Source organism: Blennius ocellaris, assembly GCF_963422515.1.
Source record: "Blennius ocellaris genome assembly, chromosome: 17".
Taxonomy (NCBI): domain Eukaryota; kingdom Metazoa; phylum Chordata; class Actinopteri; order Blenniiformes; family Blenniidae; genus Blennius; species Blennius ocellaris.
Window position 1 is genome coordinate 148,501 of NC_137666.1, and position 16,139 is coordinate 164,639.

General features: G+C 42.3%; 2 protein-coding genes across 2 annotated transcripts in view; both read right to left on the reverse strand.

The window, feature by feature from the left end:
- Window positions 1–6,010: 6,010 nt before the first annotated feature.
- npas3 (neuronal PAS domain protein 3) lies at window positions 6,011–13,693 on the reverse strand (the record flags this gene model as incomplete). The annotated part of the gene is made up of 4 exons (XM_080512553.1): window positions 6,011–6,137; window positions 11,293–11,486; window positions 13,484–13,602; window positions 13,690–13,693. The coding sequence occupies 4 exons, from the start codon at window positions 13,691–13,693 to the stop codon at window positions 6,011–6,013; spliced, it is 444 nt and encodes a 147-aa protein (XP_080368679.1).
- Window positions 13,693–16,139, reverse strand: part of sptbn5 (spectrin, beta, non-erythrocytic 5) — a gene marked incomplete at both ends in the record, with an annotated part of 19,657 nt that continues 17,210 nt past the window's right edge. Inside the window, one exon of the mRNA XM_080512554.1 lies at window positions 13,693–13,722. Within this exon, the coding sequence (XP_080368680.1) occupies window positions 13,693–13,722 (30 nt within the window). The remainder of the gene's footprint in view (window positions 13,723–16,139) is intronic.

The window sequence follows — 16,139 nt, forward strand, 5'->3', positions numbered from 1 at the left end:
CCCTGCCAACACTGGTAGTATTTTTTACTATAGTATGTTTATTGTACTTTATTCTACACTTTACACTTAATTTCCTTGTATCTCATTTTACTGTACATTTTGCTCCCCTTAGAACTTATTATACTTTATTATAGTTTGTGATTTTTATCTTATTTTTTTAAATTTTAGTCCTGTTTAATTTTTTTTTTTTTTACGTATTATTACTTTCTACCGTAAATAATTTTGGCCCTTAGAGTTCTTGACAGTCATTGTATATAAGATTCCTCTATTCTTTGCACATTCCTTGTCTTTCCTACTCAAGAGTCCCAAAGAGCAGAATAGAACAAGTACATTTCTCCTTTGTGATCAATAAAGTAAATAAATCTTATCTTATCTGAAAAAAGCCAGAAACCTCACGTTGCCAAACACAAAGAAAGTTTTCACTTGAAAACATCAGAACTAAGATCTAACTAAGTAAGTCGGATGTTGTTCGTCACCGTTATCAGGACGTTTCCTTTGATCACTGACTTCTACGTATTCTGAGTGGAAAAATAGCATATTTTGCGAAATCTATGCTGAAGATTATCATGTGAGGACGAGTTCATATCACCTGGGAACTTATTATTATTATTATTATTATTATTACTGATATATATGTATATATATTGTTGTTATTGTTATTTTATTGCTACCATTATTAGTAGTACTATACACGAGTATTATACACTATTTCACACTGTTATTATCTGTATTATTGTTATTATTATTATATAATGCCTACTTCTAATGGCTCTGCCACTGAACCTTACTATTTATTGATCTTGCTTTGATCTCCTGCTTATGTTCCGTTCTGTGTTTTACTTTATGTCTTATACCCAGATATTTTTATATTTTTATCTTTTACTTTTATTACTATTCTATTGTATTTTATAATATTCCTATGTACCAGATTGCTGCAACAAGACAATTTCCCTACGGGATGAATAAAGTAAGTATCTATCTATCTATCTATCTATCTATCTATCTATCTATCTATCTATCTATCTATCTATCTATCTATCTATCTATCTATCTATCTATCTATCTATCTATCTATCTATCTACTTACTCTTCTTAGCAAATAAAAACCCAAACTCCTGACTTGGTTTATTAGGTAGTTGGTTGAAAACTCCTTTAATTCTCTTTATTTCAGTAAATCTCATACATGCAGCGCCGCTAAAGTACTAAATCGACGTCTATAAGCGAAGTAGAACTGTTGGTCCTGACTTTGTAGCTTCAATATAAAAGTCGTCATAATGCACTAACTTCAAAAACAGGTGTGTGTGTGTGTGTGTGTGTGTGTGTGTGTGTGTGTGTGTGTGTGTGTGTGTGTGTGTGTGTGTGTGTGTGTGTGTGTGTGTGTGTGTGTGTGTGTGTGTGTGTGTGTGTGTGTGTGTGTGTGTGAGGACCTCAACAAGTTTCATTACAGCGTGAGGACAGTCGTCAGTTACAGATGAACTTCGTTTGATTAAAGTGAAACTGAGGATCGGTTTACTCGGTCCTCGATATGCAGTTTAAACAGGAGTGTGTGTGTGTGCGTGCATGTGTGTGCGTGTGTGTGTGCGTGTGTGTGTGTGATTCATTAAAGGCGCAGTGAGTCCAGAGAGACGAGCTCTGCTAAAACGCCTGCAGGCTTAAACCCTCCGAGCTTTCTATCCATCTCTCTCTCTCTCTCTCTCTCTCTCTCTCTCTCTCTCTCTCTTTGTGTCTCTCTATCGTCTGTCTCCAAACATCCGTCTGTCTGTCTGTCTCTTCTGCGACAGCTTCTCCTTTGGTAATTCCACTTTTCTCTCTCTCCTCCTTTATGTGCATCCAAATCTCTCTTTTTTTTTTTTCCTCTGAAAAATTAAACACTAATTTCTCTCCTGGATTATTTTTCACAGCTCCCGGTGCGTCGTTCTACCACTCCCTCTCTCCCTCTCTCCCTCTCTCTCTCTCCAAACTCTCGTCTGTCTTTGTGTTTCCCCCCATTACGACTTCCTTTACTCACTTTATTTGCTCTTATTGTGAGAAGAAGAGTCGCATCTCTCCCCTCGCCGCTAATCGTCGCCATCTTTCTTCCCCTCCTTTGTTCCCTTTGCAGGTTCCCTCCATTCTGCAACCGAAAACCTGAGCGTCGTTTCCCCCCCACAGGAAGTGTTCACTAATCATTGCGGAGGAAGTCTGTGTTTAAGAAATATCATTTATTATTGGAAAACTGTTTGCCGGGATGATAAAACGTGTGACAAAAAGTTTTACGACTTTGTTTTTCTAAGCTTTCATCATCTATTCTCTTTGGCAGATGAGCTGCTTTGATTTCTAAAGACGTGCTTTGATCTACAGTCGTTCCGTCAGTATTGCAGCTGCTCAGTCATTATATGGATCCGTGTCACCTTGTCGCCGATACGTCTGCTGCCTTATTTTATTAATCAGCGTCGACGTCGGACCTTACTGGGATGATGCATTTTCCCACGTTAGCGTCACAACTGCTAAATCACCCGGGTAATTTAGAGCTAATTTAGCATTTACATTTTCAAGCGAAAAGACTTTTATTGCGTTTTGACACGTCCGTCGGTAGTTTATTGTTATCAGTCACCGCAATAACAATCAAGCTGGATTGTTATTACGGTGACTGTCAAAATAAAACTACCAAGTTGGATTGTTATTATGGTGACTGTCAAAATAAAACCACCAAGTTGGATTGTTATTACAGTGACTTGACTCTGATAATTTTAAAATAGATAATTAAAGTAAATTAGCTCGAATGTGAACATGTGAAAATTGATTATTATTATTATTATTAACATTTGAGAACAAATTAGCCTGGTGGTTTTATTTTGACAGTCACCATGATAACAATGCAACTTGGTGGTTTTATTTTGACAGTCACCGTAATAACAATCCAACTTATTGGTTTTATTTTGACAGTCACCGTAATAACAATCCAATTTAACAATAAACAATCATCAATTTTCACATGTTCACATTCGAGATAATTTACTTTAATTATCTATTTTTTTCATGTTAGCATTACAGCTAATTCACGTTAATCATCTACTTTCATGTTAGTTTTAACTCTCAATTATATTCATTTTCTATTTTCACGGTAGCATTAGAGCTAATTTACTTTAATTATCTGTTGTTACATGCTAGTATTAATGCAAATCCACTTTTATTATCTTATTACAGCGAATTCATGTTAATCACCTATTTTCACATGTGCTAATTCACATTAATCATTGACTTTCACATGTTAGCATGAAAGTTAATTCACCTCAATGGTCTATTTTTTTTAGATCTGCTCATATAACTCTACATTCTTTCCTCCATCCAGACTCATTTTTAGACAAACATCTCCACTTGTGGCTCGTTTTCTGAGTTGGAAGCAGGTTTTTTTTCTCTCTCGTCTCTCATCTTCTCAACGAGACGCCAAGAATCCCATCGTCTCGTCTCTCCTTGAGAAAACGAGCGTTTCGTCCTCCGCCCCTCCCCCCCCCCCTCCCCCCTTCTTCCCCCCGTCGTCCCTGTAAATCATTACGTTTCACATTTTTCTCCGTCTCTTTGAAGAAAAGATAAATTCCCGGTCGCCGTCACTCCTTCCTGCTGCTGTTTTTTTTTTTTTTTTTCCCAAAGCGAGAGGCGAGTTTCTGTCTGTTCGGTGGAAAACGAGGACAGATTGACTTTGAGGCGTGACCCCGGCTCAGGCCGGCTGTCGGCGGGTAATGATGGAGACTTAGGGAGCGCCGCCTCTTCACAGGGAGGGATCACGCCTCGTCCTCCACTTAAAAAGAAGCCTTTTAAAATTTAGATCCCCGTTGAGAGGACGGGCTTTCCCTCTAAAACACACCTTGATCGATTCCCTAACTATCCGACTCCGGCAGCGGCCGGGGAATCGGGAGCAGACGGAGAGATAAATCCCTCAAAGGAGGAAAAAAGAGAAGAAATCAGAGCTGCAAAAACAAAAAAAAACACAAGCGAATAAAGTCTTTCTGAAAATCATGACATCGGGAGGTTTTATTTTATCGTTTTAAACTCGTCTTGTGTGCAACAGAAAATATGAACCTGCGACGCGAGGAACTTTTTCTCTGCAGTTCTTGAAGGGTTTTCTTTTAGTCTCTTGGTTCAAAGGAACAACAGACGCGTCGCGACTTCACAGAAATTTGCTCCTGCGAACGGGAAGCCGCTCCTGCGTCGTGAAGGAACTCCTCCGACGACCCGTCGCGCCTCGTTTACGCATCGTTTCCCAGCGAAAACTGAAGAAAAAAACAGTTTCGCCAAGTCCAACGACTGCGCGGCTACAATCAAAAGCCACTCCACTTCAGTATGCTAACGGTAACCACAGCTACAGGCTAACGCTAGTTCCAGTCTCAACGTGGAGTCTTTTATTTAGCTTCAATCAACGGTAAGATTTCCCTCCGTTAAACACGAGTTCAGCAAAACAGTGTCAGTTGGGAAAACTGGTTTAGGGTAATGCTAATGCTAAGGTCGCGCTAGGTCTCAGTAAACAGGGGCAGAAAGAGACAGCGGCTCTGCAACTGTCCTGAAAGATTCCGTAATCTATTTTCATGTTAGCGTTAGAGCTAGTTCATGTACATTCTTTCGTTTCATGTTAGCATGTTAGCTAATTCACCTTAATTACGTATTCCTACATGTGAGCATTACAGATAATTCACTCTAATCGTCTACTTTCATGTTAGCGTTAGAACTAGTTCACATTAATTTTCTCGTTTCATGTTAGCATGTTAGCTAATTCACCTTAATCATCTATTCTTACATGTTAGCATTATGCTAATTCACTCTAATCATCTACTTTCATGTTAGCGTTAGAACTAGTTCACATTAATTTTCTCGTTTCATGTTAGCATGTTAGCTAATTCACCTTAATTATGTATTCTTACATGTTAGCATTACAGCTAATTCACCTTAATCATCTATTCTTGCATGTTTGCATTATGCTAATTCACTGTAATCATCTATTTTCATGTCAGCGTTAGAGCTAGTTCACGTTAATTTTTTCGTTTCATGTTAGCATCGCAGCTAATTCACGTCAATCATCTATTTTCACGTTAGCATCATAGCGGATTCACATAATCGAGTCACCCCACTCTGACCCTTGACCCTAACCCTCGCCTGACAGTCCACACCGAGGGCACAGAGAACCCGTAGGAGGCGTCTGCATGAACCCGGCTCCCATCACAGGCGTCGCCGTTCAACAGGTGACCAGATACAAACCGCGAACAAAACGCCATCGGACTCTTTTTTTTTAATTTCCCGCTCGTCGGCGGCGGTCGTCTAATTAGACAGGAAGTCGGGGGAACGGGAGGGAAAAGTGTGGAATCATTAGACGGCGGCTCTGAAATGGACTTCCACTGCAATCAGCTCATGGAGCCGGCGAATTAAAGCGCCCCCGAAGAAAAAAAGAACGATTCCAGAACAATCTGAAGACAGAAGGTAGAAATGAAAGGAGAGACCTCCGGTGCCCCTCAGCCATCCATTTTCTGAAACCCCCCCCCCCCCCCCACCCCTCCCCCCCACCCACCCCTCTTCTTCACAGAGGAAATTAATTTTGAAAGAGGAAGAATAAAATGAGCAGCCGAGGTGACCGAAGGTGCAGTATTAGACTACGCTCCACTAAAACCCGGTCATTTAAAGCGCCGGCTGCCGGCTGGCCGCCCTGACCTTCCCCCTCAGCGCAGACTGACAGGAATAATCTCCCCGTGCTCTGCTCCCCCCCCTCCTCCTCCTCTGTCTTTCTGCTGTTCTACACCTCCCCCCTCCCCCTCCCCCCGCCTGACCCCGCCGGGCCGCCGTAGAGTCACTGGCAGATTGTCACTCAGGGCGTTCGGAGCAACTTGACAAGGTAATTGAAAAAGTTTCCGGGGCGGCGGCGGCGGCGGCGTTGTCACACGATTCAGACGTGTCGATTCCATATCGGGACACCGGGTCAACGCTCAGGGTGGGGGAGGGGGGGGGGGGGGGAGGGGGTGTGGCCTAATGTTGCCCCCTAAAGCGTTCAGGTGCTCAGGTACTCACGGTCCAGGTGACTCTGTCTGATTCCCTCCACGTCCTCGGCGTGGATGAACTGGTAGCAGCGCTTCCCCACGATGTCCACCGGCGCCAAGTCCATGTAGTCGCTGATCCTGGGAGACAGTAATGACAATCCAACTTGGTACTTTTATTTTGACAGTCGCCGTAATAACAATCCAACTTGGTACTTTTATTTTGACAGTTGCCGTAATAACAATCCAACTTGGTGGTTTTATTTTGACAGTCACCATAACAATCCAACTTGGTGGTTTTATTTTGACAGTCACCATAACAATCCAACTTGGTAGTTTTATTTTGACAGTCGCCGTAATAACAATCCAACTTGGTACTTTTATTTTGACAGTTGCCGTAATAACAATCCAACTTGGTGGTTTTATTTTGACAGTCACCATAACAATCCAACTTGGTAGTTTTATTTTGACAGTCGCCGTAATAACAATCCAACTTGGTACTTTTATTTTGACAGTTGCCGTAATAACAATCCAACTTGGTGGTTTTATTTTGACAGTCACCATAACAATCCAACTTGGTGGTTTTATTTTGACAGTCACCATAACAATCCAACTTGGTAGTTTTATTTTGACAGTCGCCGTAATAACAATCCAACTTGGTACTTTTATTTTGACAGTTGCCGTAATAACAATCCAACTTGGTGGTTTTATTTTGACAGTCGCCGTAATAACAATCCAACTTGGTGGTTTTATTTTGACAGTCACCATAACAATCCAACTTGGTAGTTTTATTTTGACAGTCGCCGTAATAACAATCCAACTTGGTACTTTTATTTTGACAGTTGCCGTAATAACAATCCAACTTGGTGGTTTTATTTTGACAGTCACCATAACAATCCAACTTGGTGGTTTTATTTTGACAGTCACCATAACAATCCAACTTGGTAGTTTTATTTTGACAGTCGCCGTAATAACAATCCAACTTGGTACTTTTATTTTGACAGTTGCCGTAATAACAATCCAACTTGGTGGTTTTATTTTGACAGTCACCATAACAATCCAACTTGGTACTTTTATTTTGACAGTCACCATAACAATCCAACTTGGTAGTTTTATTTTGACAGTCGCCGTAATAACAATCCAACTTGGTACTTTTATTTTGACAGTTGCCGTAATAACAATCCAACTTGGTGGTTTTATTTTGACAGTCACCATAACAATCCAACTTGGTAGTTTTATTTTGACAGTCACCGTATTAACAATCCAACTTGGTACTTTTATTTTGACAGTCGCCGTAATAACAATCCAACTTGATAGTTTTATTTTGACAGTCGCCGTAATAACAATCCAACTTGGTACTTTTATTTTGACAGTCGCCGTAATAACAATCCAACTTGGTACTTTTATTTTGACAGTCGCCGTAATAACAATCCAACTTGATACTTTTATTTTGACAGTCGCCGTAATAACAATCCAACTTGGTGGTTTTATTTTGACAGTCACCGTATTAACAATCCAACTTGGTACTTTTATTTTGACAGTCGCCGTAATAACAATCCAACTTGGTACTTTTATTTTGACAGTTGCCGTAATAACAATCCAACTTGGTGGTTTTATTTTGACAGTCACCATAACAATCCAACTTGGTAGTTTTATTTTGACAGTCACCGTAATAACAATCCAACTTGGTACTTTTATTTTGACAGTTGCCGTAATAACAATCCAACTTGGTAGTTTTATTTTGACAGTCGCCGTAATAACAATCCAACTTGGTGGTTTTATTTTGACAGTCACCATAACAATCCAACTTGGTAGTTTTATTTTGACAGTCACCGTAATAACAATCCAACTTGGTACTTTTATTTTGACAGTTGCCGTAATAACAATCCAACTTGGTAGTTTTATTTTGACAGTCGCCGTAATAACAATCCAACTTGGTACTTTTATTTTGACAGTTGCCGTAATAACAATCCAACTTGGTGGTTTTATTTTGACAGTCACCATAACAATCCAACTTGGTAGTTTTATTTTGACAGTCACCGTATTAACAATCCAACTTGGTACTTTTATTTTGACAGTCGCCGTAATAACAATCCAACTTGGTAGTTTTATTTTGACAGTTGCCGTAATAACAATCCAACTTGGTGGTTTTATTTTGACAGTCACCATAACAATCCAACTTGGTAGTTTTATTTTGACAGTCGCCGTAATAACAATCCAACTTGGTACTTTTATTTTGACAGTTGCCCTAATAACAATCCAACTTGGTGGTTTTATTTTGACAGTCACCATAACAATCCAACTTGGTAGTTTTATTTTGACAGTCACCGTAATAACAATCCAACTTGGTACTTTTATTTTGACAGTCACCGTAATAACAATCCAACTTGGTGGTTTGAAATAAAAATGTGAACGTCAGTTGTGGCGCCCTCTACAGGTTACTGGTCAGAATAAACAGGGTTGAGACGATTGAGACGGTCGTCAGCGTGAGAACCTGCGATTATTAAAACGTCTGATCCGGAAAAAAAACCAACAAAAAAAACCCAACAAAACCCTAAAAAAGCGACTCGGCCCAGAAGAGCGCGGCGTCGTCAGCATATCGTTCAGGAAAACACACGTCGGGCCTTAAAAGCTTTAATTTGAACAAATTTGCCACAGGATAGACGGAACCATTCCTCCCGTTGTGATGGAGCCCGGGCGGGGGAGGGGGAGGAGGGGGGGAGGGGGTAGGTGGAGGACTAATGTCTGGCAGGCAGATAACAGCACACTCCGTTCTTTAGAGAAAAAAAAAGAAAAAAAGAAAACCCATCCTCCCATTTTCTCATTCTCTTAGAAAGTCGTCCTGGAAATGTCTGTGTAATGGGAGCGACGTTCGGCGGCGCTGAATATCATCATCCGCCCGGCATTGTGTCGCTTTCCGCCGCCACAAAAAAACCAATCTGTCGACTCTCGCCGCCGCCTCCTCTCCGCTTATAATAAAACATGAAGGCCCGACTTCTTCCTCTTCTTCTTTTTCCTTTTTTTTTTTTACTTCTTCTTCTCCTCGGTTCTGATATGAATCTCCTCAGCGGGCCGGTTAACTCCGGAGCCGGATCCCGATGCCTATCGGCTTTATCTGGACAGACGGCGGCCGATAGCTCCATCAGAGACACGTTCAGCGTTAAACCGGAGGATTGGGTCACACCGCTCATGAATAACTCGCCTTTTTCTCCCTCCGCTGACGCCTGAATGCACAAGCAGCCGCTTCCCGGACCGATTCCCGGAACGTCGGAGCGTTTTAACCTCCCACCCCTCCCCCCCACCCCCACCTCACCCCTCCCCCCCCCCACCACCCTCCGTGACCAGTGACCCCCGAATCTGATTCTTAACTTCCTGTTTCTTCCGAGCCGACGTGTCGATGACAAGTCGCAGAAAGAAAAAGAAGAAATGACGACGGCGGCTAGAACCAGCATTTGATCAAATCCTTCCTTTAAATTAGAAAAACTGTAAAAAAAAAAAACTAAAAAAAACATGCATTTTTCTTCAATTTACACAAGAGGAAACAGGAAGTGGCGAAATTTTTGAATGTAAAAAAGTCAGGTGATGGTGTTTATGGGCTTATTTCAAAGGGTCCATCCAATGGCAGCGGTTTGGGCTTCAGTGCCTTGCTCAAGGATAATTCAACACGTGGAAGAATCGAACCTGCAACCCCCCCCGTGACCAGTGACCCCCAATCCTGTTTCTTCCGAGCCGATGTGTCGATGGCAAGTCGCAGAAAGAAAAAGAAGAAATGACGACGGCTAGAACCAGCATTTGATCAAATCCTTCCTGTAAATTAGAAAAACTGTAAAAAAAAAAACCTAAAAAAAACTTATTTTTGCATTTTTCTTCAATTTACACAAGAGGAAACAGGAAGTGGCGAAATTTTTGAATGTAAAAAAGTCAGATGATGGTGTTTATGGGCTTATTTCAAAGGGTCCATCCAACGGCAGCGGTTTGGGCTTCGGTGCCTTGCTCAAGGACACTTCAACACGTGGAAAATGGAGGGAGATGGGGAATCGAACCTGCAACCCCCCGTGACCAGTGACCCCCAATCCTGTTTCTTCCGAGCCGACGTGTCGATGACAAGTCGCAGAAAGAAAAAGAAGAAATGACGACGGCGGCTAGTAGCAGCATTTGATCAAATCCTTCCTGTAAATTAGAAAAACTGTAAAAAAAAAAACCTAAAAAAAACTTATTTTTGCATTTTTCTTCAATTTACACAAGAGGAAACAGGAAGTGGCGAAATTTTTGAATGTAAAAAAGTCAGATGATGGTGTTTATGGGCTTATTTCAAAGGGTCCATCCAACGGCAGCGGTTTGGGCTTCGGTGCCTTGCTCAAGGACACTTCAACACGTGGAAAATGGAGGGAGATGGGGAATCGAACCTGCAACCCCCCGTGACCAGTGACCCCCGATCCTGTTTCTTCCGAGCCGACGTGTCGATGACAAGTCGCAGAAAGAAAAAGAAGAAATGACGACGGCGGCTAGTAGCAGCATTTGATCAAATCCTTCCTGTAAATTAGAAAAACTGTAAAAAAAAAAAAACGTGCAGATGTTTCAAAAAGTCGTCCGTCCGGTTTTTCCTCAATTTACACAAGAGGAAACAGGAAGTGGCGAAATATATTAATGTAAAAAAAAGTCAGGTGATGGTGTTTATGGTCTAATTTTAAAGGGTCCATCCAATGGCAGCGGTTTGGGCTTCAGTGCCTTGCTCAAGGACACTTGGAAAAGGGGGGAGATGGGAAATCGAAGCTGCAACCTTCTGACCTTCCGAGCGCTCGACCAAGTCGGCCATTTAAAAAAAAAAAACTTTTTTCCAAATTTCGACAACGAGAAATTCGGCTTTTGCTGCAGAATACCGATGTTTAGAAAGGAGTTCAGTGAAATCGTAACTGTCCGTCAAGTAGTAATGGGCACAGAGCAACAGTTAGCATTAGCATTGATCAAAGCTCTTGGCACCTCCCAACAAAGAGCAGCGCAGGCTAATGCTAATGCTAATGTGATGAACAAAGCCAGCGGGTCTTCATGGAGTGAATCAAGCCTTCATTAGCGCTAACTGAAGCGACTGTGTATACAGGCTAATGCTAACGCTACCCTGTGGGGTGGACATATTTCCCATTTCGTCCTTTCGTCCCCCCCCCCCCCCCCCCCCAGTCGACCGGAGTTTAGCAAGACAGCGACGGCGAATCGAACGGGGTCTGGACTGATGCTAATGCTAACGCTACCTCCCACGGCGGCAGCGGTGAGCGGACACCTTGGACAGGCGGGACCGTACCGGTTCTCGCAGTAGATGATCTTCAGGTCCATGTTGACCCGCGTGACGAACATCTGGCAGTCGATGCGAACCTCGTTGATGGTGGGCGGCGGCAGGGCGTGCGCCACCACCACCATCCCCATGATCTGATTGGGCACCGAGCGGCTGTGCGTCAGAGCCATGCGGATCCGCAGGCGCCCCGTCACGTGGATCACCTGCAGGGGGGCGAGGAGGGGGGGGAGGGGCGGGGTTATTCAGGATACACAGACCTGGAAGAAACTCCTGAAATGCTGCAACACGTGTTTGTTTGTTTAAACTTAGAATCTTTAAATGAGCCTAAAACATTCATGAGAATGTGAAAAACTAAAGTCCCTCTGCTTGTACTTCCACCTTCTACCACCAGATGGTGTGGTGAGAAGGTCTTGCTACGCATCAGTTTGCCCTTTAACACTAGATGCCTCACAGCGCCGCCATCTTGGAGAGGTCTCCCGCTCCCGCAAAACAAAAACACTCCAGAAAACCCACTAAAACATCCGTAGCTCGCTTGCTAGCTCCGGTAGCAACACAAGTGAATACCTCATTTTAAAGCTGAGGGGAAGCTGGAAACCTTATGGACAAATTATTGGGGGAGGGAGGGGGGGGGAGGGAGGGGGGGAGGGAGGGAGGGGGGAGGGATGTCTTCCACAAGATAGAGCTTTACCTCGGCTTTACCATGAGGTCATTTTTGTGTTGCCTGGAGGAGGAGACCAAACATGGAGCAAAAAGACACGCTAAAGTGGATTTGAACACTTCAGTTTGATTAGAATGTAGTGTGTGTGTGTGTGTGTGTGTGTGTGTGTGTGTGTGTGTGTGTGTGTGTGTGTGTGTGTGTGTCTACTAGCAGATCTCCATGTATCCATGTTGCGTCACCTCCTCAGCTTCTGGCTTAAACAGCAAATTAATTCATCCATATGTAAATCTGTAAATCCCAGCGTGGACAAGCAGACGTCTGTGTGTGTGTGTGTGTGTGTGTGTGTGTGTGTGTGTGTGTGTGTGTGTGTGTGTGTGCGTGTGTTCACACACTTATCCTCTTATCAGTAATCGCGCCTTGTTCCCTACAGATGTTTCTCAGATTTTGCATCTGCTCTCATATGTTTGTGTTCAGAACCAAACCTGGAACTGTGTTAAATACAAAGATGCTCTATAATCTGATGTTAGAGGAGGAAGATGCTCTATAATCTGGTGTTAGAGGAGGAAGATGCTCTATAATCTGGTGTTAGAGGAGGAAGATGCTCTATAATCTGGTGTTAGAGGAGGAAGATGCTCTATAATCTGGTGTTAGAGGAGGGAGATGCTCTATAATCTGGTGTTAGAGGAGGAAGATGCTCTATGATCTGATGTTAGAGGAGGAAGATGCTCTATAATCTGGTGTTAGAGGAGGAAGATGCTCTATAATCTGATGTTAGAGGAGGAAGATGCTCTATGATCTGGTGTTAGAGGAGGAAGATGCTCTATAATCTGATGTTAGAGGAGGAAGATGCTCTATAATCTGGATTAGAGGAGGAATATGCTCTATAATCTGGTGTTAGAGAGGAAGATGCTCTATAATCTGGTGTTAGAGGAGGACGATGCTCTATAATCTGGATTAGAGGAGAAACTGAACGGATCTGAAAACGAGACAAACCGTCGTCACGTCTCGTTCTTTGAGACTCGTTTCACATGAAACTTATAGAAACGACCGAACGACGTCGGCAGATGTGACTGTAGAGTCACGCAGGATAATACAGTCACCTTGGTGTGTGTGTGTGTGTGTGTGTGTGTGTGTGTGTGTGTGTGTGTGTGTGTGTGTGTGTGTGTGTGTGTGTGTGTGTGTGTGTGTGTGTGTGTGTCAGCCCTGTAGGTGTGACATCAGGACTCTAAGCTCTGTGACGGTGTCGGCGCTCGCAGATCGAGAGGCGGGATTAAAGAGGATTCTGCTGTTCAGTGTGTGTGTGTGTGTGTGTGTGTGTGTGTGTGTGTGTGTGTGTGTGTGTGTGTGTGTGTATGTGTGTGTGTGTGTGTGTGTGTGTGTGTGTGTGTGTTCTCTCGTGGTTCACCCAGGACTAATACACCCGATTCTCTTGGAGGACGACTGCAGTGGAACGTCTGCCTGCGACTTGATGGTGTGAGGAAGTGTGGGTGTGAGGAAGTGGGCGGAGCCCGGCAGTGTGAGGAAGTGGGCGGAGCCTGGCACCTTGTATCCTGAGGACTTGATGTGGACGCCTCGCTTGGTGAGCGTGGACTTCATGCGGACGAAGAAGGAGCGCTCCAGCGTGTTGTCGGGCGCCAGGAGGCTCGGGCTGCTGGACTCCACTGCACACAGGAAACACAAACACGTCACCCGTCATTCCCCGCCGCCGCCACCGGGGGGCGCCGTGGCGCCTCGCTCAGCGTGGCTACCCATCAGAACAGGTCAAAGGTGACCAGAGGAAACTAATGACACATCAGAGGAACGTTGGATTCATCAGTCGGAAAACAGAAGGAAAGAAAAACAATTTTAAACAAAAATCCCAAAACTTTTTTTTCTTTTTTTGGTAAAAATTCAATTCAATTAAAAAACATTTAAAGCGGAAAATTTAAAGACATCAAATTTTGATGAGATTTAATGAAAAAAAGATTAGAAAAGAAAAGAAACTGTATATAAATTAACAAATAAATAGTTAAATAGATAAAAAAATTGATTCACAAAATTTTTAATTGTAAATTTTAAATAAAAAAAATAAATATAGTCAACCTTTAGATTCATCAGTCGGAAAACAGAAGAAAAGAAAAACAGACTGAAAATTGATTTTTTAGTCAAAATTCAATTCAATTAAAAAATGTTTTTTAATATTTTTTTAATGCTTATAATACAATACATCTTTAAATACATCAAATTGTGATGAGATTTAATGAAAAAAATATTAGAAAAGAAAAGAAACTGGACATAAATTAATGAATAAATAGTTAAATAGATCAAAAAATAATTACAAATTTAATTGAAAAATTTTTTATTGAAAAAAATTTTAATTGAAAAAATAAATAAAGTCAAAATCATCTGTCAAAAAAAAAAGAAAAGAAAACCTGTTAAAACAAAGGAACCTCCTCCACAAAACCAATTTTAAAAACAATCCAAAAAAAAAAAAATATATCACAAAGTAATTCAATTATTTGTCCCAAAAAACGACTGGAAAGATTATCAAAACTGAGTGAAAAATGTTTTTTTAATTAATAAAAGTCAACTTGAACTCCAATATGAAAACCAGGAAAATCTCCATAAAAACCAAACGTATCACCGTGAAATCGAAGAATTCAGAAAAAAAGGGGGAGGGGGGGTTTAATTGGTGTAAAAAATACAGCGGTTCTGTCACTCAGAGCCGTCAGCCAATCACAGCGTCCGTCAGCCAATCACAGCGTCCGTCAGCCAATCGCAGCAGCTCATGACAATGAAACGGCGAGACGTCGACACACATCAGGCGAACGGCTCAAATTAAAACTTCGTACAAAGGAAGGAGGGCGGCTCCGTGTCCGCACCGTCAAAATAAAAGCCCCAACGTGTTTTGTTCAGGTCCCTGATGACTGCAGTTCAAACCACGTCGTCCAATCAGGAGGCGGCGAGAGAAGGCGAGGCGCTCGGTTTGTCAGATCCAATATTTCAAGTAAAATATTCAATAATTTGAGTGAAACGACACGATAAACAAAACAAGTTAGGTTGTCCTGCCAAATAATTCCACTTCCCGCCACAAGGTGGCGTCTTGAGTTGCAACAGAGCGATTAATACGACGAGAGCTGAAACACTCAGTGGTCTGAAGAGCTACAACTGTAGAGTCAGAAATAAAACTCGACACCGACCAACACGACGTATCGTCATTTTCAAAAACTAAAGATTCTATCGTTTACGACTCGTTCTCCTCTAATTATGAATTATTAAGTCGCAGGGGTTTAAATACGACGTAGTTCAGCTAGCCAACAGCCTCCAGGGCTGTAGTACCACGTCCTACCACAGGGTGTCGCAGTAACACCTCATGTGTTCTCAGTCCGATATGATAGCATGAGGCTTTTAGCAACTTCTCATTAAAAACAGGACAAAAACGATTTCCTTGTTCACAGTCATTTTAAATCGCAACTTTAAGTATGAGTGAAACTACTCTGATTACTGCATAGTCAAGATATTTTCAGTGTTTGTACTTAACCTATGAAAAGAGGAAAGTATATTTTGAAAACCTCAGACTTGTGTTTGTTTTTAAATCTCCACTGTCCACCATGTAACGCCACTTCCCGCCACAAGGTGGCGTCTTGAGTCGGAACAGAGCGATTAATAGAGCTGAAATACTCAGTGGTCTGAAGAGCTACAACTGTAGAATCAGAAATAAAACTCGACACCGACATTTTCAAAAACAAAAAAACCCCGAAAGATTCTATCGATTGCGACTCGTTCTCCTCTAATTATTATGAATTATTACGTCGCAGGGGTTTAAATACGACGTAGTTCAGCTAGCCAACAGCCTCCCGGGTTGTAGTACCACAAGAAAAGAGGAAAGTCTATTTTGAAATCCCCAGACTTGTGTTTGTTTTTAAATCTCCACTTTCCACCATGTAGCGCCACTTCCCGCCACAAGGTGGTGCAGCGAGTCACAAGAATAATGACGACAGAAAAAAGCTTCAGCGGCGACTCGCTAAAATTGAACAAATCGTCGTAGAGCCGGACTCACCGCCGCCACACGGTGGACAGACGTGTTACTGCGCCGGTTTTACAGTGAAATAACAACTGTTTGTTGTTGTTGTTGTTGTTGTTGTTTTTTTCTCGGTTGTCGTTACGTGAAGGCAACAGAGAAACGTCGTGTTTCCCACCGAGCCTGAGGTCAAATTAC